This window comes from Phasianus colchicus, chromosome 3 (assembly GCF_987193195.1).
Source record: "Phasianus colchicus chromosome 3, bPhaCol1.hap1.1, whole genome shotgun sequence".
NCBI classification, from domain to species: Eukaryota; Metazoa; Chordata; class Aves; order Galliformes; family Phasianidae; genus Phasianus; species Phasianus colchicus.
In genome coordinates, this window is record NC_143438.1 from 4182625 (window position 1) to 4210189 (window position 27565).

Here is a 27565-nt window from a genome sequence, read left to right on the forward strand (position 1 = left end):
TGGAAGTGAACAGATCACTTGAGACAGGTGGCAGAGCATTTAGCAATTAAAAAGAAGTCATGTAATTACACCACCCTAGTGCTGGACACCTGGGACAACAGGGAGTGAAAGCAGAAGTTTGCAATTACTAGGAACTACCATATAGCACATTTAATTCTGCTATAAGAAGTAACAAGAAAGGATCTTCTTACTCATCATCTCCTGTAAAACAGAGGAAGGATGAGCTTGCTGCTGCTCCTATACTGGGGTGTAATCACAGTTATTTGATTTATTTCTGTAATTTACATCCATCGAATCACAGTAAGACCAAGATAAATATATATTTTTTTAAACTGAAAAACTATTTGATATAAAAAGAAGTATGTATTATTGACACTCAGATCCTTGGACTGTTAAAAGGAGAGAACTGTAAATCGTATCTTGTGAATGATGAATAATGAGAACCGTAAGACACAGTATGGCATACTGTACTTTAAAACAAATCTTATTGTAGTTATGAAATAGACTGATTATATAAAACATCAATAACTTTCTGCCTCTATTTTAGCCTGTATTGCTAAACCTTCTGGTTTGGCAATGCTTCAGCTCTTGGGCTGAGGTAATGAGACAGAAAAATCACCAGGTTGGTGCACGATTCTCATTTGATCAAAACATATCCATTTCAAGTACTGATCTCAAAGACAATTTAGGATGAGATCAAGGAGGGGAAGAGCACGTGAGGTTTGATTTAAAAGTTTATCACCCAGATAAATCATATTAACAGGAAAAATGACAATCAAACCCCGGGACAAATAGGTAGAAGAGTATTTTAAAACAACATGAATTAATTCTTACTGAGAAAGCTCTATTTCATAAAGCATAACATCATTCCTAACCAAAATGAGAAAAAAAAAAACACATTAAAGATTTTGTTATAAAACTTTCCATGCTAAAACACTATTACTTACCAAAGTATTCATTTAGAAATGCAAGAGAGGCCACATAGCAGCCAAGACTGAGAAATTCAGCCACCACCATTAACCAGTGCCATGTTCGTATGGTCAGTGCAACCATCAAGAGCTCAGTCAAGATAAGAGCAGTGAAGGAAATAGCAACAACATGTACAAATTCAGACTCAAAAAGCAGCAGGGCTCCATACATCAGAATACCACCTAGGAAAGGCAAACAAATTTAATGAAACATTCTACAATGACATTTTAGTTCAAGTGCACACTGGACATTTTATTGCTTATTAGGAAAGTTTACTCAGTGTTTTTGTTTTTTAATTTAAATTTTTATTTAAATATAAGGTAACATTAAACTTTGTAAAAAAAGAGATGTGATATTTACTGTACTTTTTGCATGTGAAATAAAACAATCAAAACAGAGCAGTGAAGAAACAAAACTGTTAGAAAACTAAATATCTCTTCAAGCAATATATCTGATGAACTGTCAATTAGACAAAATAATAAGTGAGAGATTGTTGAAAGTGTAATTACTTTTAACTGATTACATAATCCTGATTTCTTCAACAGTACTTCTGTCATTCCATGAAAGAAAACTACTGTGTTAGCATATGCAATGTGATAAGCACTCGCTGAAATTTTTCTGGATTAGAACTTAATTAAAGTCATGTCCTTCTTTAGACGACACGCATCAATAAAAATAACAATCCATGCCAATCCATAGGCCTGGCACACTGCAGGAATCTCGATTTACAAGATAAACAGAAAGCAATATATATAACTGCTGATGAAAAGTTAAGCTTTGGGAATTTAACCTGCTCCTGAAAAACTATACTGTTAATAGCAGATAAAAAATTCTCAGTTCAATAAATTCACGACTCTCTCCTACCTTGGTAAATACTGATTAAAACCCAGATGAGGAAGGTCTTAAATGACAAAGATCTTCCCTAAGGGAAAGAAATGAGAGGACAGTTAAACACTACTTAAAAAAAAAAATCTATTAAATTCATATATTTTAATAGTTAAGCACTCCAGAGACATTTTACAAGTATAATAAGCAGTCCTTGAAGCAATACGAGCTAAAAAGCTTCTGCTCGTTTTTACGATCGTTCATTGCAAATGTGCATAGAAATCACATGCAGTTAAAATCTGGGGGCAGGACAGTTAAGGTCTTAAATGGCAAACACACACTTTGGCTTGCAGTGCTACGGTTAGTTTTCAGAAGAACAGTAACAGTCATATTATAGACTTTTTAGTGTTTTTATGTCTTATCACAAAAGTATTCTTCAAGAAAAATAACATTCTGCACCTATTGACCTACACTTCAAGAAAACCATGGTTACAAGTCACTTCTCCATACTGGATGAACTATTTTCAGTCACACCATAAACATGACTGCTACTATAAGTTTTATGCAACTACCAAATATATTTTTAATCTTGTGATAGTAAAAGTTTGAATCATATGCACAAATCAAACAATAAAAGCTGTACACGTTCAGGACTCTTGTGTTCTATGAGTATTGATGAAATATGTTAAGACTGCAAAGTTAAAAAAGATAAGCAGTTAGCCATTCTAGCACAGAAAAACTGATCATCCTAGGATCACAGAATCACAGAATCACAGAATTGCCAGGGTTGGAAGGGACCTCAAGGATCATGAATCTCCAACCCCCCTGCCACACGCAGGGCCACCAACCTCCACATTTAATACTAGACCAGGCTGCCCAGGGCCCCATCCACCCTGGCCTTGAACACCTCCAGGGACGGGGCATCCACAGCCTCTCTGGGCAGCTGTTCCAGTACCTCACCACTCTCTCTGTAAAGAATTTCCCCCTGACGTCCAACCTAAATCTCCCTTCCCTCAGCTTAAAACCATTTCCCCTTGTCCTGCAGTTATCAACCCTTTCAAAGAGTTGATTCCCCTCCTGTTTGTAGGCTCCCTTTAGGTACTGAAAGGCTGCAATGAGGTCACCCCGCAGCCTTCTTTTCTCCAGGCTGAACAAGCCCAGCTCTTTCAGCCTGTCCTCATAGGGAAGGTGCTCCAGTCCCCTGATCACCTTTGTGGCCCTCCTCTGGACCCTCTCCAACAGCTCTCTGTCTTTCTCGTACTGGGGGCTCCAGACCTGGACGCAGTACTGCAGATGGGGCCTCACAAGAGCAGAGTAGAGGGGAACAATCACCTCCCTGTCCCTGCTGGCCACCCCTCTTCTGATGGAGCCCAAGGATACACAAGAATCAGCACTTTACAGAGAAATTTAAGTGCTTCACTGCTGTAGAAACTGATTAATTAATTCATTTGAGATGGTTTCAGTATGGGCTAAAATATTTTCTTGGATACACAGATTTCATAGGAAGATGCTAAAGGCATTTTCACACCTCTGTATACAATGTACTGGTTACAAACATACAGAAAAATAAACACTCTGTTTTGTTGTTTTGTCTGTTTCTTTTTTTTTTTTTTTTTCTTTTTCATTTGAGCATCTACTTATTTTCCTTTCAGTACCGTGCACTATTTCCACTCTAGACCACAGCTCCCAATTACTGAGATTTGTAAAGTAAGAATAAGCTTGAGTTTTGATTCAGTTTTATGAAACTGGGAATATGTCACTTCTGAGACTCTAGCAAATGCTACACAACAGCCAACAAATAATTTTCAGATGAAAGCAGCCAGCCCTCACAGAATCATAGAATGGTTTGAGTTGGAAGGGGGTTCCAATCCCCATGCCTTGGGCAGGGACAGCTCCCACTACGTCAGGTTGCCCAATGACCCAACCAACCTGGCCTTCAACACCTCCAGAGATAAGGAATCCACCACAGCTTCTCTGGCAACCTGTTCCTATGCCTCATCACCACTATAATGAAAAATGTCTTCCTAATAACTAATTTAAACCCACCTTATTTTAGTTCAAAGACATTACCCTTTATCCTATCATTACAATCTGTGATAAGGACTATTTTCTTGTCTTTCATTTAGGTCCTCTTTAAGCACTGAAAGGTCTCTATAAATTCTCCCCATGCATTTTTCTTCTTTGGACTGAACAACCTCAACTCTCTCAGCCTTTCATTGTAGGAGAGGTGTCCAGCCCTCTGATCATGCCCATGGTCTTCTCAGGATCCACTCCAACAGGTCCATGCACATCTTATGCTGGAGGCTCCAGACCTGAATGCAGTGGGGTGTCATGGCAGCAGTAGGGATGGGACAATCACCTCTCTCAGCCTGGTAGTTACACTCCTTTTATGCAGCCCTCATTGAGGGTTGGTTTTATGGGCTGCAAGCACACACTGCTGATTCATATTTAGTTTTTAATCTACATTCTCAATCTGCTGCTCTAAGTCCACTCATCACAAAGTCTGTATTCATGTTTGAATTTGCTCTGACACAGGTGCAAGACTTTGCACTTAGCCTTGTAGAACTGTATGAAGTTCCTATAGGCCCACCTCTCAACCCTGTCCAGGTCAGTCTGGATCATATCCTTTCCCTTCAGCTTGCTGACCATACCACTCAGCTTGGTGTCATCCACAAATTTACTAAGTGTGCACTCAATCTCACTGCCCATGTCTCCAAAAAGATGTTAAACAATACTGGTCCTAATACAGACTTGGAGGGAAATCACTCGCCATTAGTCTTCATCTCGACTTCAGGCAGTTGGCCATCTGGCCAATTTCTTATTTACTGAGTGATCCCTCTATTAAATCCATCTCTCCAGTGTAGAGACAAGGATGTTGTGTCAAATGCTTTGCACAATCCAGGTTGTGTCAAATACTTTGCACAATCCAGGTATATGACGTCAGTTGTTCTTCTGATATCCACTATTGATGTAACCCAGTTGTAGGAGGCCACCATATTTGCCAGGCACCATTTGCCCTCGGTGAAGACATGCTGGCTGTCACCAACCACCTCTGTGTTCTCTGTGTGCCTTAGCAGTTTCCAAGAGGATCACATCCACGATCTTGCTGGGCACAGTGGTGAGACTGGCTGGCCAGTAATTGTATAAGTCTTAATTTCTTCAGATTTAAAAAGAGGAGCTATGTTTCTTCTTCTCCAAGGGGAAGAATGTGTATTTTCTTTCAAACCTTAATCTCAGCTTTTCTAGCCACAGCTTTATAGGAGCCAGAATAACAGGAAAATTGAATCAGTTTCCCCCATGGTATTTGGCCACATCCATCTCTGAACCTTGCTAATTTTCGCTTGTTCTTGCAATAGAGTCCATCAATGAGTTGTGCAAGCATATTTTAATCTTAATATCCTGAAAGCTTTTTCACCATCAGCATATCCTAGAGAAGAAACCAATTCCTAGGAATACAATTCTAGACTATGTCAATATGCACTTGAGTAACGTTAGCTGAATGTCATTGGTAGAGATCTGTATTTATAATACAGAATTTGCAAAGTAACATGCAGAAACAAGTACACTCCTTAGTGTCACAGCTAGGACAGCATGATCAGAAGCTGTTCCAATAAACACACACAGTAAGACTACCTTATTATAGTGAAGTAAAATGTAGCACATGTAAAGCACTTCTTGTCTATTCATCTATAATCATTCACTGATCATCTTCTTTTGGAAGAAGAATATACTGAATCATAACATACTCCCCAGTTGCTCCACATTTTCATTATTATTATTATTATTATTGTTATTATTTTTTCTAAACATAATTATTTGCATTCTACATTAACATTCACAGAGGTACAATGTAAGCTGGGTAAGCCAGTAAATCATTATCTCCTAGAACTGTCATTTAAGCTTGAACAAAAACTTAAGTCTGCAGTCATCTACTACACATCCCGGGCAGTTTCAGAGTACAGGTTCTTCTTTCTCTCTTTTGAAACAGAAAAACCCCATCAGTGGGTTTCCACAGACTAGCTTATAACTACCCATAGGAACTGAGAGATACACCTTCTGGAGATAAAATCTGCAATCTCAAAGAAACTTAAAAGATACTGAAGAAGAGATCTCCAAATAGAAGAGAAAAAAATTGTCATAGACTAAAATAGTGAATACCTAATTTAATACAATTCAAATGACAAAGGATTTGCAAAGTGTCAACTCAATGACTGCAGTGTACTTTTGAAATCTTAGATATGTTTTTGAAGAAAACAGTGTCCTTAGAACACCTTTCTTCTTGCTTCTGCCTTGCATCATAACACTTCTGGCAAACAGTTTAAGATGGAGCTGGAGTACTTTTCAGAAAAAAAAACTTAAGAAAACAGTCTTGTGATTTAACCCACATTTGTGGGTAACGAAACAACACCCTTCTATTATTTGCAGATGTATGTAAGGAAACTGAAAGTACAGAATCACAGAACCATTAAGTTTGGAAAAGATCTCTGAGATCATCTAACCCAACTGTCCACTTACCACCAATGTTGCCCTTAAACCATGCTCCTCAGTATTACATCTGCACCTTTCCTGAATACCTCCAGGGACAGTGACTCAACCACCTCCCCAGCAGCCCATTCCAGTGCCTGAGCACTCTTTCAGAGGATCAGTTCTTCCTAATATCCAATCTGAATCTCCCCTGGCGCAACTTGAGGCCATTTCCTCTTGTCATATTGCTAGTTACCTGAGAGAAGAGGCTGACCCCTGTCTCGCCACAATCTCCTTTCAGGTAGTTGTAGAGGGAAATAAGGTCTCTTCACAGCTTCCTCTTCTCTGGACTAAACAATTGGCTCAGTTCCCTCTGCCACTCCTTATATGACTGATGCTCCAATTCCCTCACCTGCTTCACTGCCCTTCTCTGAACACACTCCAGAGCCTCTATGTCTTTCTTGTAGTAAGCAGTAACTACAGATGATTCAGTGAAGACATTTCAATCATCGATATCCATTGTTTAAAGAAAGTCAGCTTTAGGAGAGAGATCAGTAATAATTTTCAGAAGATGGGAAAAATTAATCCATAAATTAAATCTCTTAGTTAAAAAGGAAGGAGCTGTGAAAAAATAACCATGAAAAGCTCCCTATCAGAGCTCCTAAGGTCAGACTAAAAGCAAATTTTATATCAATATATGTTTATGACTGAATTATTTCATTCCAAAGTCTGGTGACTTAGAAATCTATTAACAAAACCTAGTGGAACATCTGGGACCACGGATTACTTTTGTAGCACAGAAGCCTGCATTACATTAGTTACACATTTATCTTGCATGGAATACTTTACAAAAATGATTCTAAGAATTCAGAGTTTTTCACACCAGCAATTTCAACAGTTCTTCATATTTCAGCACTGAGAACATTCATACCTTTGTGAGATCCTTATAAAGTTCTGGATACAGCAGTGCCATTTCTGGCTTCACATCCTGATCCAACACCAGAGAGAAGACTGGAAACATAGTATATATGGTTGCATACCTATGGAGAGGAAAGCACAAACTAACATTTTTGTATCATATGATTTTTAACTAATCTGTTGCGTTCAACTACTCTTTTTAATGTGAGTGACATTAAATTGATTATCACTGAGACAGTTTACCAGTGCAGCTTCAAAAATGTAACCTGGTCTTGGCATTCTGAGAGCTGCCATTTGTGAGAAGAGACTTTATATGTCAAAAGAAAAAAAAAGTTTTTTTTTTCCCCTGCATATCTCACCCCAAATTTATTGTCTGTTACACTGCACTTCTGCATTTTGATAACAAGTTCAAAGACCTTGCATTTGAATTCATCAACAGAAGATGGCATGAAAACTAAAGAAAAAACAAGTGCTGTTTTTCTGACATCACAGTAAAGCAGGAGGATGAACCAAAGTCTTAACAGCTAAGAAAGCGGCTTTGGATTTTATGCACACATTAGTTGTGCACTCTCAGAAGGACTTAGCATAACTATTTACAAGCATTTTGGAGAAGTTTGCCTCTGCAGTGTTTGGTGAAAACAGACCTTGATTTGGCTATGATTTGAGTTATTACTGTTTAAATCAAGTAAAACAAGAAGTATAAAAAGAAGCTCTTAGGACGTAAGGTGCAGAGAAAAAGGACAAACGTGAATATATGCATATATATCAGCCAAATGATTCTGGGAGGTATATCCCTAAAGAAGCTCTTGCAAAAGGATCAGTGTGCTCCTAATTCTACATACATGATTCAGAAAGAAAACTAACGTACCGGACTTACTTAATGAGCTTTTAGAGGAAATTTCATAGTAGCTTCAGCTCCACTTTTTAACAAATAATTTGTTAATGGGCAGTGAGGCTTGTCTTGCAAGTTGTATAGCAGCTCAAACTGGTTTGTCAGCTTTCCTCTATTGTTTTTGCTCTGAATGTCAAAAATACTATATATCTTCTTCTAAAGCTATGCAGTTTTCTGTCTTCAGAGAACTTTCCCACCTCATATAGTGGATATAACTGCACGTCCAAACTAGTTAGAGGGTTTTATTTATAGGCTCATTCCAGGTCTTGTTAGCATACCAATGATAAATGTCTAAACAATGGGGGCAGACACCAACTATAGGATGCTGTTTAAAAAGTTGGCTGGATGTAATTATTAATAGATATTGTAAGTGTTGGTATGAACTTACCCTACCATCAGGAAACCTTGGTACAAGGGAACAGATGCAAAATAGAAGACTGATGAAAATACAGCCTACAAAAAAAGAAAAGAATTACATATTTAATAAAGTTCTATATATGAAACATTACAATAAGGAAAAGAGAATACCTATATAGGATTTTTTTGATATTTCAAAGAGATGTAGTGATTGTAACTGTTCTGAAAACAAAGTTTAAATACCTGCATAGTTGAAATAATAAGGCCTCGGTGCATGACAAATTGACCAAGTGCTGCTGATCTTTTGTAACTGTTTCGACCATGTACCATCAGCAGCCTACCTATGTGTTTAAACTGTGTGATAGAAAAGTCAGCTGCTAGGGAGGCTTGCTTTCCCTCCTAGAACAAAACAAAAATATTCAAAGTATAAAACCCTGTGTAGAAAATGTGCTTCAAAATTCAAAATTCTAAATCATAATTCATTTTACAAATTACAAACTTGGCTGCTATTGCTTCAGAAATCAATTCTGCCACATGACACAAAAGAGTTTTTTGGTGCGTGTTATAAAACAATACATTTCTTATAACAAGTGTATAATGGCTTAGTTAGCTTCTTTCAGATAAATTAATAGATTCACAGAGATAACTGTAGTGTTTTCTGCTTCTCTTGCTTTATGTATTTAAAAAGAAAAAACAGAGAACATAGAAGAATTTACTGGTTCAACCATTTTCTATCATCTTACAGTATACTTTAATTCAAAATATTCAATTTACTACCATCTAAGAATTATGTTATACTTGATTATGAAACTAGTAACATTACCTTGCCTTCAATTCCAATCCCACAGTCAGCTGCTTGGATCATGCTGACATCATTTCCTCCATCACCTGAAAAATGTCACTGCAATATTCAGCTCTTCAGAGGTTTTACTCTCTTGACCTTCAAAATGTTTTAAAAACTTCCTACTATAGCTTTACATTCTCACAGTTAACCTACGGATTAATGATTTCAGCAATCAAGACTTTTCGCTGAGGAGGAACAAAGAAAAACACACCTTTCTCATGGTATTTTCTTCTACAGTTACATAACTACTTGGTGGTTGATAAAGACATCTTTTCAGTTTTGTCTGAGTTCTTTCTCAAAGGTGCCATCTACTGTGTAAATTCATTGCAGATTTAACTACTGCAAAGGAAGACAGTGTCAACAGTTACCTATTGCACACGTGCGTTTCCCAGTGTGATGCTGTAGCAGTTTGACAATATGGGCTTTTTGGGTGGGAGAACATCGGCAGCACACTACGGCGGGACACTGGCAGGCCAACTCTACAAACTCATGCTCATAATATTTCAGACAAACCTAAGGGAAAAAAAATATACGTGGACGTTTATTTTAAAGATTAAATAATACAACATGCACTCTAACACAAAAAATAAAGATCTCTTCTAGGAGGTTTTGCTTGCATGGTATCTTCCTGTAAGAATACTTGAGAGAGCCGCTTTCTTCCAAATGTGTCCTACTACTTAAAACTGACATTCATGTCATTGACACAGATAGCATGCTTTAGATTCAAACAGAGGAACAGTACTGTGGCATGCTACCATGAGATTTGTTTCATCTCATTCTGTTACTGTACAGGAAACCAGAAAAACAACAAAATTTGAATGTGTATCACTCTGTCACTACTCAGTGAAAAACAGCAGTGACTCTTACAACGTGGCCAAATACTGGAAAAAGTTTAAGAGCATGAAGCCAGCAATATACTTCATGAACACATTAATTTTATGTTCATGAACTATAGGTACAATCTGATAGAAACCAAACTCTTACCTCAAGTGAGTCCCCAGATATCACCAAGGCACAGTCATGCTTCCTCCTAAAGGCATTTAGTTCTAAGTGAGCCTCTCCTCGAGTAGTAACCTTTAATAAAAACCACTTACTCAAAAGGTTTTTTTTTTTTTTTTAAGAGCAAACAAATTCTAAAACAACAATCTCTTCCCCCAGCACACCTCCCTAAGCAAATCAAGTGTTGAGAAGTCGTCATACCTAAAAGGCTTTGTTTTTCAACAAATGTTTTATCCTAATGCAGTACCTGTGTGGCTGCAAGTTTCTAATCCTTATGGACTAAACAAGTAATCTTCAAACTAGGAAAATGCGCGTAGTCAGCCCAACTGGCTCCTCACAGAAGCAGATCAGGTCTAAAATATCACTACAATTAAAATACTTTAATTTCAAGTTGACCCAAGTCTTCCCATCTTGGTTAAACCGAACAAAGAAACAGTTCCCAAGTCAGAAAAAAAACAAAAAGAGAGACTTTTTAAACCAATAAAGCATATTCTTAGAATAGTGCAAAATGCTCATATTAGTAGTTCTTTCAGTTTGGATAAGTAGACAGAGTTCAAGAGACACAGAAAAATGCTCACTGAATGGTACAGTTTAAAATAATTACATTATAGACAATTTTTTATTAAATTTTCATGACTATTGTTCCAGAGAGGCCCAGCTGTGTAATATGCAAAAAAAAAAAAATCTCAAACCAAATGGTTCAAATGTTACTAAATGGATTTTGGAAAGTTTTGAGCTAGAACACAAAGCATAAAAATTTAAAGTAAAACCAGATTTTGAAGAGAGGTTTTTTTCCCTTTCTTTCTTTCTTTTACCTTTAGTAAACTATTCAACTTCTTTTACAGCTATCATGTAGGACAAAGTTAGAAAACAGAATAAAAACAACACAGATTATGTAATTTTGGATCTGTCAGCACTTTAAATAAAGATTTAAATAAAGATTAAAATATGCATGTCATAATCCCATTATTACATAGAATCAGATAGAGCCCAAAAACTTTTCATCCTCTGAATGGGCTTCACCACACAAAATTTGGGTTACATTAAAATGCATGTAATTGGAAGCAACCCATACATATAGGCCCAATCCAGATTTTTTTTTCCTCCTTTCCTTTGGTGAAAGCTGTTAGGAACCAAGGGTTGCACTGGTCCCTGTAATCTTTCTGCATTACAGAGATGACAGCACTTGGCACACACTGATGAGCTCTAGCTCTCACCTAACAAGAGGTATTTTTTCTTTGTAAATATTTCCAGGACAATATATCAATTAATTTCATTACAAAATAAGCAGGCTGAGTAAAAAGAGCATGAAAAAAATACATCTTTTTGGGAAGCCAAATTAGTAAATAATTTATTCGCTAATTTGTAGGTAAAATAAAAGTATTAAAGTGCTTGGTATTTTCTTAAATTAATCCACTAGTTCTTTCTTTGCAACAAACATAGCCACAGAAATAATGTTGTATTAATCTACTTTCTAACCAATTTAAAACTTTGTGTATTCTAAGTTAACACAGTTTTTATGCTGATCTTATTAGCCAAGGTAATGAAAATAAAAATCTGACTCAAACTAAATAGATTTTGTTCAGGAAGACTTAATTTGTAATGTTACAATGTGGAAAGGTCAACAAAAATTGATCTGAAGTTTTATCAGAAGCATTAATAATTTAATTGCAAATAGTGGTCTGCAGGGCCTAATTTGCCATTCTGATGCTTCATAAGAAACTACATTTACATGTAAATTATATTCATACAATTATTTCTTTAGGTGCAAGTGGTTCATTTAGAGCAAACACAGACATTATGTCTGATAGCACAGCATCAAAGTTTGGAAAAATCCTTATTTTTGTTTGAGTTCGGTGAAGTTGGCACCATGTAAATATAGCAAAAATGTATAAAGACATTCAGTTTACTTTTCTGACAATTATCTTAAGCAGTATGCTAATAAAATGCAATATTAATTAGAAAAATAATAATGGACGAAAACTTCCAACTGTCTCATTTTGAGTCAAACTGTGGCATCACAGCTTAATTCAAAAGAAAGTCTGCTCAAGTCTAAAGAGTAATGGAAATGTCAGAACAAGCTAGAATCATATTCCTAAAATCCTTCCTATGTCTCAGCATCTTGCAAAGACTTTTCTCCACCCAAGAGGTGACTGACTATCTCCACTGTTTATAAGTGTGGAGTGTAAAATGCCTGTAAAATCCATCAATTTTGTGACAAGTGGCCAATACAGATCAAACAAAGCCATACTGGTATTAGCTGCGTTTTGAAGAATCCAACAATAAAGCTGGACCTATACTTACAGGTCTGAAAATGTGAATGTCCTGAGTCCTAGACACTAAGTGAGAACTTTTTGCAATGCACGTTGCTGTCTCCAGTTTATCTCCTGTTAACATCCATATCTGCAAAAATAATGTAAAAGTTAATTCTTTTGGATATTTTTGTGTCTGTTGTTCGTATCTAACTAACATGTCACTCCAACCTTCATTTGATACTGCATGAGATCAGACTACCATGGAATGTATACCAACATGTGACTTTTTAACTAAAATTAATGGACAGTTTTTACTGCAGTAACTCACAAAGAAAAGAGGTGTTTGTTTATAAACAGTTTCCATTCTGTTTCGCCTCACACAAAGTTTTTGTCTCAATTTACATGAGGACAGGGGGAAATTGTGGCAACCCACTGGCAGTTAAACTGCAGAGAAAACACAAAAGCCTTTCCCTGTTGTCCTGAATATGCTTAGGAGTTAGCATATTTCTTACTTTGGATGAACCTGAATGTACACAAATATGTAAAATAATATTTAAAAAAAAAAACCTTCAAAAAAAGCCCCCACAAAACCAAACCAAAAATACTTTCCCTCATGTTAGTATATGATAATCTGTATGTCACCAGTTCACATTCATTACCTTTATTCCAGCATTTCTTAGCATCTCTAGAGTTGGTCTAACATCTGCTTGCAGTTGATCTTCTACTCCAGTGAGACACAGCAATTCCATTTCCCGCTCCAAACTCTCTACAACAGCAGCAACTTTCAGGTTTCTATCATGTATGCTTAACTTTGCTTGGTTATATCGACTCTGTGCAAACACAAAACCACTTAGACTTGGTCGTAACTCATAAAAGAAAAAGAAGTAAACATTTTGTCTATCAATCGGTTACAAAAAAAAGGTTGTATTTAAACATCTTCAATAAAGAACAAGGTTAAAAGAGAATTCTACACGTTTTTTTGATAAGTCATCTCTAGAGAACCCTCTGAAGACCTAGTATGAATCAGGCATCACAGCATCTGAACAGAAACTGCCCTGATCTTTGAGAACAAATAGATTATTTAGTCATACTAACGTACAGAATTAACACAGAATCATGGAATCATAGAATGCCCTGGGTTGAAAAGGACCATAAGAATCATCTAGTTCCAACCCCCTGCTATGTGCAGGGTCACCAACCAGCAGACCAGGCTGCCCAGAGCCACATCCAGCCTGGCCTTGGATGCCTGCAGGGATGGGGCATCCACAGCCTCCTTGGGCAACCTGTTCCAGTGCCTCACCACCCTCTGGCTGAAAAACTTCCTCCTCATATCCAACCTAAACCTCCCCTGTCTCACTTAATGCTGAAACATGCTGGCTTCTGGGGAAATACAATCCAGTGATGTAACCCACTTAAACAGTATCCTGCATCTAACTACAGAACAGTCACTGATGAATCTATATAGTGTGTTGTGCTTCAAATATTGGTAGTTTTAATATGAGTCATCTTCTTTACTTTATTAATAGAATAAAAACGAGGAATGCTCCCCTTGAAGTAACTAAATAAGGCAAAATACAAGAGCTATGCTAATAACATTGATCATTTTGTCTCTCCATACCTCAAAATCTTGATACTGTTCTTCAGTCAGTGACTTCTTGGCAACAACCAGAGTACGCAGCCCTTCTCGAGCCATATTACCACACTAAACAGATCAAAAGATAGATAATTATGCAAACAAGCTGTATGCTTGTATTTCACATCATATGACTGTATGCTAACAGAGCATATCTGTAGCATAGACACTGATGTTTCTTTAGGCTGTAGATGAGTTAGGAGAAACCACAAAAAGAATAATAAATATTCACTTCAGTTTTCCCAATCTGGTATACTACTGGCAAGCCAATTAGATTTTTTTCTCCTAGCTTGAAGAAAAATTCTTGCAGGTGAAAGCTTAAAAATAAAACTATTTTTAAAGCATGCAACAGAGCTAAATTTTTGTTTTCAGAGAAATGCATTTCTTGTCAGAAAAAGGTCTGTAGATTAAAATACCCATGGAACAGCACGTCATAATGAAAAACAAGGCTGTCCATTGCTAAACACGTATTGATTTGACCTCATAAAGCTAAATAAATTAAACAAGTATTTTACGATTAATTGTGCATCATTATCGCCAAAAGTAATTTTTATGACATTTTGCTAGGTCTTCAGGGAGTTTAATTTATTCATGTCCCTGAATAAATCAAGCTGCCCTGCAGCAGATATCGATTCATATTGCCAATACCATTATGAACATACATGGTGTAATCATTGTATTAACATATTGTCTGTATGTAGGGTCAAAATAAGATGATTGCTGGTACCTACTACAATGACACAGTGAAAAACACTGATCAGTTTTGAAGTTTGGTCACTAGCTATTTGATATTAAATTTAATAAATCTGGTAAAAAACTATTTCAGCATACCTCCATCATATAATAAATTTTGTAATTCATAATCATACTTCACTGCAGAATTTATAACAGGTTATTTCAGGATAAATAGATTTATATGAAAATACTTCTCAGAAATAATTTGGTTTCATGTGAAAGATCAGTCAATGAAAAACAAATTTGCTTGTGTTAAGTCTGAATACGTTCTGCTATGACTACTAACTTTGTTCTTCTCTATGTATTATACAAGAATATGAAAGAACTCTAAACCATTAAAACTCATTCAGGGTATGATGAACTGAACTTGAAAAGCCACTGCAGTGGCTCAGGCTCTCTTAAATCCACTCCAATAACATTTGATATTTCAGTTACATTTTGTAATATATATATATGTCAAAAATGTATTTATCTCTATTTCTTACCTCTTCTTCTAACCAATCATTGTACTGTACAATAGTGGACATTGCAACATCTGCACCCTTCATGTAAAATGTAATTTCTCCTGAAGACTCATCCTAAAATTTTACAGAAGAAACAGAAAAAAGATCTGTTTATACAGTCCAAAAATTACCTACAAACAAGCAGTCTTCTGAAGTGGCCAACAGAATATCATTTAAAAAGATGAAGTAACTTGCAAAGGGTTGGATAAGTTTTACTTCATGTTTACATTGCCAATGACTTCTCTGATTCCACAGAGATGCATGTTCCCTGCTTTCCTGTATTAGAAGACCAGTTCTAACTGAAGTCAATGTATCAGGTTCTCAGCATCCATTACCTGCCTGTTCTTCCTAAATTTTAAAATGTCATTGTTATGCCCACTTTAACTACTGAAATATTTGTTTCTTTTGTGGCATTCACTCTCAACTTAAAAAACAGAAAGTTCGCTCTGTATCTTTCAAGTAACTGGAAATTAACAAATAATGGTGTTATGCATGTTACAGATATTTTAATGATTAAACATTCATTACTTAGTCAAACAATTCACACTCAGGCAAGTACTACCTAAATCAGGAGTTTGTGATGCATGGTCTATTGCTGAAATAATAGATTCACCTGATCTGCAGGCTTCTCATAGTAGCTCTGAACATGTCTCTAACACACTGTTACACAGTGTTAAATAGTGCCAACTGCATTTAATGAAACACAGACATTCCAAGTTCTCTCCAGACCTGAGCACACATACGTGCTGTCTGAAGTATGTCTGCCCAAGGCTGATGGCATGCTTGGTTTGTCATCCATTGGCAAATATGGGATGGGATGAGTCTGATAGGTAGTTAACTAGGATGCAGCACTGATCTAAACATGCAGCCATGTCTGACACTGTTCTGCCTGTCTGCTTTCAGACAAGAGGAGGCAGAAATACATAGCGTGTTCATGTCTTGATATTAGCAGAGGTTTAAACCTTCCTTTTCATGGTGGCTTCCTTGCATTTGAGGTTTTAATAATCATTAGTGTGTCCCCACCTGGACGTCTAACAGACAACTAAGCGTGCATCTGTTATGCTCAGACCCAGTGGTGTTTTAGCTGTGCATGCATTCCTGAAAAAGCAGCAGCAGCATTAGCAAAGAAAGATGAATTACTGCTGCCACAAATTTCCCACACTAGTTTACCCCTTGAAGAGGCAACATATTTTGCATGAGAGCAGCAAATTGAAAATTGAATTAAAAATGAAGGCTTAACAGTAAATTGCAACATCAGAGCTTAAGCACAAAGTACTGACATTAACATGTTTCCATGTGAGATAAGAGTTTGTCCTTTGCGAGGCTCTCCGCAACATCACGTCAGCCTAAATTTCACATAATTGCTTGTCTAGTCTAATGCTTGCTTTCCATTTGAAAATCCTCTGAAATGTGTTCCTTGAAGGATCAAGTTTCTACTAAGAAATATCAAAATAAACATGCAGTTAAAACAGCTTTGGAGAAATGCAAACCAACCGCCGAGCACCAAATTACCCGAACTATGATTCCCATGCGCTTGCTCTCAGAAGTGAAGGGGAATATCTGCAGAATATAATATGTCAGAATGTGTCCACCAGGGGTCTTCAGTTGCATGGAGGTCAAATCCCTGTTTACTAGAGTAAGTCCAACGCTCTCTGTCCACTGCACCAGAGCAACCTAAAGAGAAAAGAAAGAAGGACTTGTAATTGACCTTTCACTTTTAAATAATGTTATATAAATTAAGCTAAAGCCAAAGAGCTGTCAGAGTAAAACAGAATAAAACTTTTGTACTATTGACAGCACTAAGTAGAAGATGTTGGGAGTATTTACATACAAAACCATTTCAGATCTATAACTGAATGTATAATTGGACACTGCAATCTGTAATCAATAAAGAAAGGATCTTACAAGTCTTTAGCTTACTTCATACATTTGCATTATTTTATTACTTTTTCTGTGAACAACAATAAAATTAAGTTGCTATATAAAATAGGATAGAAGCCCAGCTTATAATTCTGCATCCCATGAACATATTTGTAAAATTTCCTTCTACAAACTCAGAAAAGCTGCTTTATAGTTAGGTCACACCAAAAGTAATGCCTCCTATTTATTTCTACAGAAACTACAACAGATACAAAGAGCACAATGACACTATTTGATAGACACAAATTCTCAGCTACAAAACAGTATTTTTCAACAAAGCCACCACCATTAGCTGTGCATTTTCACCATCCATGAACAAGAGCCTGCATGTTGTGCTTGGAAAAATCTGCACAAGTGGAGGTGACCCACTGTCAGCATCAGCACTGCTGACACGCAGCACTCATCACCTCACCGTGCTCACATCCACTGTTTGGTCTCCAGAAACATTCAGCAAGCATCAATGAATGTCAGCGGGTGCTGTTTTTTTCCGCATGGAGGAATTCAGTGATACACCTTTTCTTCATATGCACTTCCATGTCAGACACCGTTTTGTCAGACTGCCCCACTGCTGCCATGTGTTGCACGGCAAGAAAATGCAATGGAATACTGGCAGGAAAGTGCAGCCCTGGTGTAATGATCACTACTAGCTACCACTACATGGTATCTTAAATGCAAGCCTCAGTGATTCTGAATTTGTTTATTTATTTATTAAATTCTGGTGCTGTAGAGTACACAGCATCTAGCTTCTACTTCCTTCTGTGCTATTTTTTAAATAATGCATCAGATACTTCTCACCCATTCTAAAGAAAATTGCTTTGGGCAGCTTAAGAAATAAATAAATAATATTCAATTCTATTTTCATTTTTCGAAGCGTTAATCATAATTAGAAAACAGGTTTTTAAAGGAATAAAAAGGTAATTATAATGAAGATTCACATTTATTTTATTTGACGGAACCTGCTTCTGCTGTTAATCTCAATGATAAAAGACATGCAAGTAGTAAAGTATTCAGGAAAGTTCAAAAGATATGATGACTGGTGCCCAGTAAGAATTTCATCCGAACTGAGTCAATAATCACCGTGTAGCTTCTAATGAAAATTTAAAATAGGAAAAAATAAGTTATACAAATCCTCAAGAAATCCCAATAGTGCTGTCTGTGTAGGCATCAACAAAAGTATGCTGTGATGCAGTTAAAGAAGGGAAAAAGAACACACTTTAAATAGCACCATTTTTAAAGCCCCAAATCACAGGAAGTCTTTTTAGAGTTTTTTCCTCTTCAGTAAGAGTACCATATAAGCTGTAAATGATCCAATACTCTCAAGGTTAATTTTCAATTTTCACAGTGAAAGGTTACTATTACATTCTGACCTGTAAATTGCATCTTTCTCCTAATACCCTATCATCTCATTTGTGTCCCTTTGCAGCTAGGACTTAAATGTTCTATATTTGGTGACTCACATCTGTTTAATATTTCACTTATGCTTGGCTTCACCAACCATTTGAACTAGCATTTTGCACCACAGTCATTTTCGATTCTTATACCTGGCTTAGTGAACATATTTGTTCTCTTTTAAATTAATCAGTGCAGTACCATAGCAGAAATGGCCAGTAATTCTCAAGACTCAAACAATTGTCTAAAAAGTACCTGAATAAACTTGAGAGCAATGCATTAAGTTTAACTCCTGTCATTAAGAATTCAGTTAGACCTTAACAGTATCCCAAACAACACTGTCAAGTCATACCATTAAATATCTGCAGATTTTAGAATATACAAATACTGAAAAGATTTATTCCACTGATGGCATGAAAATCCAAATTACCAATCTGCACAAATATATATATAATGAATCACTCTTTGTACAGAGTTCAGAAAAAGGATTCTTAGATAACACTCTTCTTGAGTTTTCCCCTCTTCCATTCTCATTCAATAAGTTTCTGAAAACTTAAATTAAAATGGTCTTGCAATTCAGCATGCAAACATCAAGAACCCTGAGAATGGCATGCAAACACAGCAGCTGTAGCTTCTACAGCACCTGACACATAAGATGGAATCAGATAAAGCAATCGAAGGATGAGTTAAAAAAAACTTAGCTGGAGATGCCGCCATTTTGCTTTGATAAAATACAAAACATCAATTCTGATTATAAATATCTGCTGATAACCATTCAATTCTTAGTATGTGCAGATAAATGGATCAAGTGAGTTCTGGTTATGGACTTGTGGCCTGTGCCTCAACTCATTGACAATGTAGGGCTCCCAGGAGGGGAAATGCGGGGAGTCAGAGAACTTCTATCATCTCTACCTCGTGATTTCCTCCTTGGTAGCAACCCAACAGGAAGGAACAGCTATTCACCTCCGATGTGACAGGCTCCAAGTAACACTTCCACATTAGGAAAGAAGGTAGTAAACCTGCATAAAGACCTGACAAAAATACTGGGAAGCATCTTGTTCAGCATTTCTTACCTCAAACCTTCCCGATCCTATGCCCACTGATGAGGCCCAGTTGCCCCTGTAGGCAGTCTCTCTCCATTAGAAGCCACCAGACCTTAACAGCTGCCTCAGCTCACAGCCCCAAATACTAAACTTTTCAATTATCATAGCACAGATTGCCAAAATAAAATTCAGTGACTTCCTAAGGAAACTCTCTCAATTAGTGATCAAAGCAGTTAACCTGTTTCATTTTACTCCTATCCCAGGAGGTGGAAGTAGCTTCTCTGAGTATGACCGTGTGTTCAGCTCCGTTCTCTGAGGACCATCTGAGACAAAGGGAAACTTAGCAGCACTTTTGTTACAGACCTTGTTGGCAGCCTTGCACGTTAATTCAATGGCTTGGGGATGATCATCCCATTTGCTTAGAAATGTTCATTTACTGAACTAAAAGAATCCAGTTTATAAACATATCAGGCAGTTTCTAGAAAGTGATATAAAATACACAAGACTTTGAAGTGACAAGGATGCAGTTGCCTATTCCATCAGCGATGAAACACAATCACCTAATAAAGGAGAATGAATAGTTAGGGACTTCATAGGCCCCATGTGAAGCACAAAACAAAAATCTTTATTCCTGAAGGTTCAGGACATCCTATTTAATTAGACCATTAGACTAACCTAAAACAAATACTAATCGACAATTTTAATCAAGAAAACACTTCAGAAAACATGAGACCCAAGAGGTCACTAAAACTTTAGCAACTTTAGTTTTATCATAAGCCAATTCCAGATGATCATTTTTTAACTGATTCAAATGAAGTCACACCTTTATTTTCAACTTAGAGGACAAAAGAGCAAAATACCTCCCTAACAAATAACAGAGAACTTCTCTCTCGAGCGGTGTTGAATAGTTTTATGCCATTCAATTAATAGGTACAAGAGTGCCCCTTATTCAGCTCAACTCCAAGAACCTCTTTGAATCCTCCTCACCCTTCCCCATGAGGGTGAATGGCTCACACCTCAGAACACTTTCTTTCCCACTCAGGTTAACATCTGCCCCATCTTCCTTTGGATTAGTAGGAAATACCAGGTATTGCTCAAGTATCTTACTGCCTTTTATTTATGGCAATTGCAGTTGGGTCCTTTTGCTCCGTGTGAAAGATAACCACCTCTTGTTACTTGTCATCTTGGGACCCTGACGGCAGGAAGAAGTCCCAGTTGATGAATAATTGATATAGTCACTTGAATAAAGAAATGCTACTAAATCCTGAAGGCCTTCACTTACTAGTTCCATCCTAAAAGGTTGTTAAGACCAAAAAATGTCCTAGACTGTTCTTACTTGCTTTAGATACTACATCAGTCAGGACTGGAAGATACACATCATCACAGCTTACTACTGGCCCCTTTGTATTCTAGACTATTCAAAACTTAGCTAGTCTAAGCAACCAAATACAGTAGCTTACAATAGATTATATCTGAGTAAAAAGCAGAAACAAACAGAAATAATTTAAAAATCCCATTCATCTTGGGTAACTTAAAATAGAGACTGGATTCTTATTCAACTGAAATATAACCTTTTATCTGTCCAGACAAATAGCAACGTACTTCTGTGAAAAAAAGATTCAAAACCCTATTTAGACGGAAATTGTCAGGTACCTGAGTACACCTTCCTTCATAGGAACAAGCTTACTATTAAAGGCTGTGGTAAAGGAACAGTAAGAAGCCTTCACAGAGACTCCCCCTGGCTTTCACTTGGCGATGTCCAATCCTGCAAAACTCATTTTGCAGCGATGTTGCAACTGTGTTCATGCTTGGCTGTCTACTCTGCTGACCTGGTTCTGCTCAGATTTTGGACCTCACAACTCTTCTCTCAACTATCTGACTGTGGCTGATGCTGGTTATTGCTTTGGGAGCCGGTCCTGACTTTATGATGATTTCCTAGCTTGAATTCAGATGTGTCTTACCATCATGGACACGCAGACACTCAGCTGTCTCTGCCATCATGTGAGCTGCTCTGCTCACTGCGCTCGGATATTGTGGGACTGCAAACCTCAGCACTGAGGGCCCTGGCACTGCTGTCAGTTTTTGGCTTCCCCTTTCTTGCAGAGAAGCTCACCACTGCTGCTCTCTAGCAGAAATACTAACAGCTCAGTGTTTACAGAGTATTGCTAAGGCAATTTACGATCAACAAGTTGCCACCTTCAATATGCAACATTCACTTTTAATGTAATATGTTTGACTAAAAGATCCACCACCTTACAGCCAGTGTTAGCTGTTTATCTCCACCTCATATCCCCCTGATTTGTACCAACACTGCTTTTGTGGAGCCATGCAATGAACCTGACCACTCAGGTGAAAAATGCAAATAAAGCCTTTAAAGACTTTGACATAAATGAGCGAGCAGTTTGTAGGATGAGCAAAGAACTGTGGGTGGAAATTTAAGTTAGCTTCTTTGCTTAAAAGAATTCTCATGTAAGCAGCCTTCCTTTCAGAGTAAATTAAGGGCACGTTCATTTTAGACAATAGGATCTGCTTTCAAAATCAGTCTGCCACATAAGAGATACACAGGCAATGTAATAACAATAATGTAGCAATTAAAGTTAAGACTATTGGTATGATAACACTGAAGTAGCTGGGAGCTTTGTTTCTCCACGGCTCGAACGATCCCAACAGTTGCTTTTAGGGTTGCTCAACAATATGTTTCCAATGAGCATTGCTTTCTTTATATTTATGAACAATGATTTGGTAGTAAAAATTCACAGTCTACCACTTTTCGTCAAGAAAGTTCAAAATTAAAATAAAATTATTAACTTAAAATACAGCTTGATCATGTGAAAAAAACTGCAGATCGATATTCAAGACAAGCTATGGAGTAGTTATTCTTTGTAGGTCTCGAAGGTCAGGAAAGTGATGGTTTTATGCTACCGAGTGATTTGCTTTTCACAATACATTGACAAAACAACACAATTAGTCTTGCTTCAATAAGCACACACAATAAAATGAATTAAACAATACAACATGTCTCATACATTACAGCTTCAATTTTGTAAACACAAAAGCTGCTTCACTAAGGGCATATCATTTCCCTGTCTGTTTTTAAATGATTGCCTACGTATCATTGTAATTAATTTTAGAAGCTCTCTTGACTTTGGACAAAAATGTTGGAACTCAATAACTGACCACACTTTAAGGTAGTATTTAAATATTCAAAATGCTGGATTAAAAATGCTTGAAAATATATTGGTGCAGGACGAAGTATAACCAATAAATAGCTGGTTTATGAGAGTAAGCAGTCATTAAAAATCGTGGCTGATCAATCTTTTCTGACCAAAGGAGAGCAAAGGTCTTCAAAGGCTCCTGTTCATAGCATGCCCCTGAATTGCTTTGGTCTGTGACCTTCGAACTCCATTGCTTTACCTACTTAGATTATATCCTTTTATGATTGTTCATTACATTAGGGTAGCTAGTTTACTCAGATGAGCTGAACCCACATCTATGATTGTTGAGTAAGAGACATTTTTATTTTTTTCAGCAAGTTCTAAGTGAATATTTATTGTTTGCTATGCTACAGCTGTAGAGGACAAATGACAGACAAATGAAAGTTTCCACTCTTTCAGAGAAAATGAAATATTGATCACTTATCATAAGAAACAAAGAGCCTGGCATAAGTAGGGTTCACATTATGAATACGAAATCAGTTACTTATCTCAGGTTGCTCTAGCAAAAGAGAAATACATCTTTTATGATGAATGTACCTACTTCTAAATGTGCATACTTTCTTTTAGTTATATTTTATCTCTGTGTGGATGCAAACATATGTAGATGCAAAGAATTTCAAATGAATTCAAGTCATTTCATTAACTATATTATGTGTCTATACAATGCTGAAGTGCTTCTTATACTTTTCTACACGGAAGAATAGTTTATACTTACACATTATTCTCTGGTCTTTATATGCTACCATGATACCATGCAATATTATATAAACAAGAGACAATTGTGCAGATAACATCTTTCAAAAGACTGCAATCAAGCCAGTTCTATTAACAAAAACTAGGAGAATAGAGTTGTAAGGTTGAGGAAGTACAATGCATAAAATTGGTTAAGTCTATTAAATGATAATGTTGCTTATTAACCAAATATGTTGTGATAGGTCAGTGATGAGGTTAAACAGAAAACATCAATTGAACCATTTCCCTAAATAAAGCTCCAGGGTGCAATATTCAAAGCACTTTATTCAATAAAAAATGCTTTTCAAATGGTACTTTGGTGATTGGGAAACATTGGCATCATCCGTCAACCTAACTGCAGTAAAGTTCAATAAGCTAAATAATGAACCATTTGCATTATTTTCCTTAGGCTCCAGTGATTTGCAAACACTGCGTCAATAGAACTCTTTAAAAAATTATGATAAAGACCTGCTAGTCTTTCAACTCTTAGTCTTTCTGCTGTCATGATGCAATTTTTATGCTATTTAGATGCTTTCTGTAGCTTCATTGTTTAATATGACTCCACTTACTATCAATTTCTAATGATATTAAACTACACTTGTTCAATATAATTTCAGCAGTTTCTAACATTATATTAGAAAAACACAGGAAATGTAATGCTGTCAGTTCTAAACCATGTTCCCAGTTTATCATTTAAATTGCATATAGCTTGAATTTGTGAGTTGAGATGATAAAAAATCATTGTTAAAAATACCTGTGCATTCTCTTAGAACACAAATGGTTTCTTTGTTGGTGTCTTTCTTCCCCACTTTGCTTTTTACCCTGATTTCTGTATCTGTCATCTAAACACTCTATCAAATTTTCTTTCCTTTTCTTTTCCCAAGGTCAAATTCTCTACTGTCTTCCTAGGGCAGCACCTGCATAATTTTCCAGTCTTGCAGATGTTTTCTTTAGCAAATATAGGAGGAGAATTGATATTTGAGGTAATATTTTCAGATACCAAACAACTGAATGAATACACAGAAGCACAGATGTAGAGAAAAGCAAGTGCATGAAAAAAAACCTAAATCTCTCTCAATTGCACGTCTCTTCATCTGCTTTAGGAATATATCACTGGCTATTAAAGCAGTTTATTTACTCTTTAGCTGTCATCACATCCTGCATTATATTTACCTTGCAAGCTCATTACATTAACGCATTTAGCAACTATGATTACATAAATACACGTATGAAAATTTGTACATGGTCACAAATGGAAGCAAAACATCACACAACTACAGTAACGGATTATATTGTCAATATATCTCTGGAGTGAACGAATGCTCTTGCAACACTCTCAAGTCAAAATGCAGATCAACTGGTATAATACAGCACCACATTTAGCATCGTAGAGGTTAGACTTGAGCCAGAAAGCAATGTCTCAGGTACTACATACAGTTTATTTTTAAAGTGGATGTCCTAACTGCAACTATTTGGATCACTGAGAACCAGTCACCTCTCTGTATTTTGTAATTACATGACACTATGAACATTTTTGTTTTGTAGCATCTGACATACATGCAATTCCAGCTTGTTCTGCATAAAGGACTTCATTTTATGGCTTGCATTACTGAAAGTATGTGTTATAAACTTGTTACTTTTATCAAATAGTTTGCATTTTGAATTGATAATAGCTTGATAATATTATGTATGGTGATATGATTGATAAGCTAGCCATGCAAACAAGCTGTACACAAAGAGGAACAGGCCAAGATGACATTCATGGAACAAATACTAACTTGTATTACATCAACTTGTAAAGTCAGAAGAATACACATGCTTTCATCTACACACCATCTTCTTCACATCTTACAAAAAACTTGTTTTGATTATGAGTAAGTTACTATGACTACACTACTAACAGTATATTCAACCATCAGGCACAGCTAGAATTTCTTTAAAACAATGCCACTTCAACCTGTACACTTTCAGAGACAAAGTGAACTCTGAGTACTCTATTTCCAAGGGTACCCACATATTTTTTGTGAGTGGACTATAATAATTTTTATGCTTACATTGCAGTATCTTGAAACTCGAGCTTTGCTGCTCTCTCATAACATCCTTCTGGATTAAATCTAAGGCAATCACCATTTCAGATTCTGAAATAGGACTTTTCAGGACAGTAAATTAGATTGAATTAAAGCAGTGGGATGTTGAAAATTAGGATTTCAATGGAAGTAAAATGCATGTTTTACTGAAAGAGGGTTTTAAATTTGTTTTAAACTTCATGAAATTTTGACTGAAACCAGAAAATTATGCAGCTGCCTAGGGTGAAGCTCAAGAAGTTTTCTACAAGGGTATTTGAGGTTCAGATTTTCTCCCAGTTATGAATCTTTATAATTAACGAATCAGTAGTGTCACTAGCTAATGTATTTGGTTGTCCATCATTCAAAGCTGATTTTCATATTCCCTCTTGTGTATTTGAGCTATGATCTATGCATGGATTAATGTTTTGAGAATAAACCTAATAACTTTAATTACAATGCAGTATTGATTGATCTCAAAGCACTGATTTCAGAGAAGCCTTAGTCAAATAACTGAAAAAACCTTAACACAACTGTAGACCTACCCTACAACAAGAAAAAAAATGAAGCCAGACCTGTTAAGTTCAAAGAAACACTTCACCCAAAACACTTGTATAAGAGGTGTTCTGAAAGTTATGCCTCCTATTTTATTATACTGTCCCACAATGTCAAAGGCAGACATTGGTGGTATGACAGTAGAGGCTGAACCTTCACATCAGTATTCTGTTACATTCTGTTGCCATGCCACAAATCTGACAGCAGAGGATCTGACAAAATAGCATCTGACATGGAAATACGTATGAAGAAAAGATGTGCCATTTAATTCTTCCACGTGGGAAAAACTGCATCCAAGGGGAAGCCATTCATTCATCACTGCTTGCTGAGCTTTCATGGAGACCAAACAGTGGATGTTGGCACAGCGGGGCAGTGGGCAGTGTGCTTCAGGAGTGGTGATGGCAACACGAAAGACAAACTGTTCTGGATGGCCATGAACAGCTGTCACCACAGAATGAAGGCTGTCTTGATCAGCTCATCTGCATGAATCGGCTAATGGTGGTGACTATATTGAAAATCAGTGTTTTGTAGTTGAGAATGTGCCCTATCAAACAGTGTTATTGTGTTCTTTCTATCGGCTGTTGTCTCCACAGAAAGAAATAGGAGGCACTACTTTCAGAGCAAGCTGCATATTTCACAGTTCCATTCTTTTGAACTTAAGTTAATCCTCTTTAGGGGGAGAAGATTATTTTTGCTCTTGCATACTAACCTCATCAGGGCTGGAAGCCTGGTAAGCTCGATTTTCATCGCTGAAGTCCTGATCCACCTCTGCATATTCTGTTTCTCCAGACACACCAGCACGAGATTCGTACACTGGGGTGACATTGTGGCACAGTGCAATGGCTTTCACTGCTTCGTGTATTCGGCTGCTGACGCTCTTGCGGACTTTGGGTGCAGAAGACTGAGGTTTCCTGGATGGTGTTGAACTTGTACTGTTTCCACTATTCTGAGAGTGAACCTTTTAAGACCCAACACAATGAACAGTAAAACAGAGTTCAAAAATTGGAACAAAAAAATAAATATTAGTATACACCTGTTTTCTTCTTTTTTACAAAGGGTGAAAAACTGTAAGAAAGCAGCGATTTATTTCATAAAACTTGTTCTATTTTGACTTATAAAAATCCTCATCTACTTTTCTCCAGAACTAATAAGTGATTAAAAGTTCATCATCTCACCTTTATATTTAGATTTCAGTAACAGAGTTTTCAAGCAGCAGACAACAGAGAAATAGGAAGTTAAAACAAGTATCCAATG

The 27565-nt window shown here is 36.7% G+C and overlaps 1 protein-coding gene across 6 annotated transcripts in view; it reads right to left on the minus strand.

Moving 5' to 3' along the window:
* ATP9B (ATPase phospholipid transporting 9B) overlaps positions 1-27565 on the minus strand; it is a 166254-nt gene that overhangs the window by 2834 nt on the left and 135855 nt on the right. For all 6 annotated transcript variants that reach the window (XM_090136847.1, XM_031609948.2, XM_031609940.2 and 3 more), the window contains 14 exons: positions 27021-27269; positions 16907-17068; positions 15377-15469; positions 14142-14225; positions 13183-13353; positions 12573-12671; positions 10254-10343; positions 9638-9782; positions 9249-9313; positions 8669-8824; positions 8457-8521; positions 7190-7298; positions 1834-1891; positions 948-1151 (listed from right to left, as the gene is read on the minus strand). In XM_090136847.1, coding sequence (XP_089992973.1) covers positions 948-1151; positions 1834-1891; positions 7190-7298; positions 8457-8521; positions 8669-8824; positions 9249-9313; positions 9638-9782; positions 10254-10343; positions 12573-12671; positions 13183-13353; positions 14142-14225; positions 15377-15469; positions 16907-17068; positions 27021-27269 — 1750 coding nt within the window. The remainder of the gene's footprint in view (positions 1-947; positions 1152-1833; positions 1892-7189; positions 7299-8456; positions 8522-8668; positions 8825-9248; positions 9314-9637; positions 9783-10253; positions 10344-12572; positions 12672-13182; positions 13354-14141; positions 14226-15376; positions 15470-16906; positions 17069-27020; positions 27270-27565) is intronic.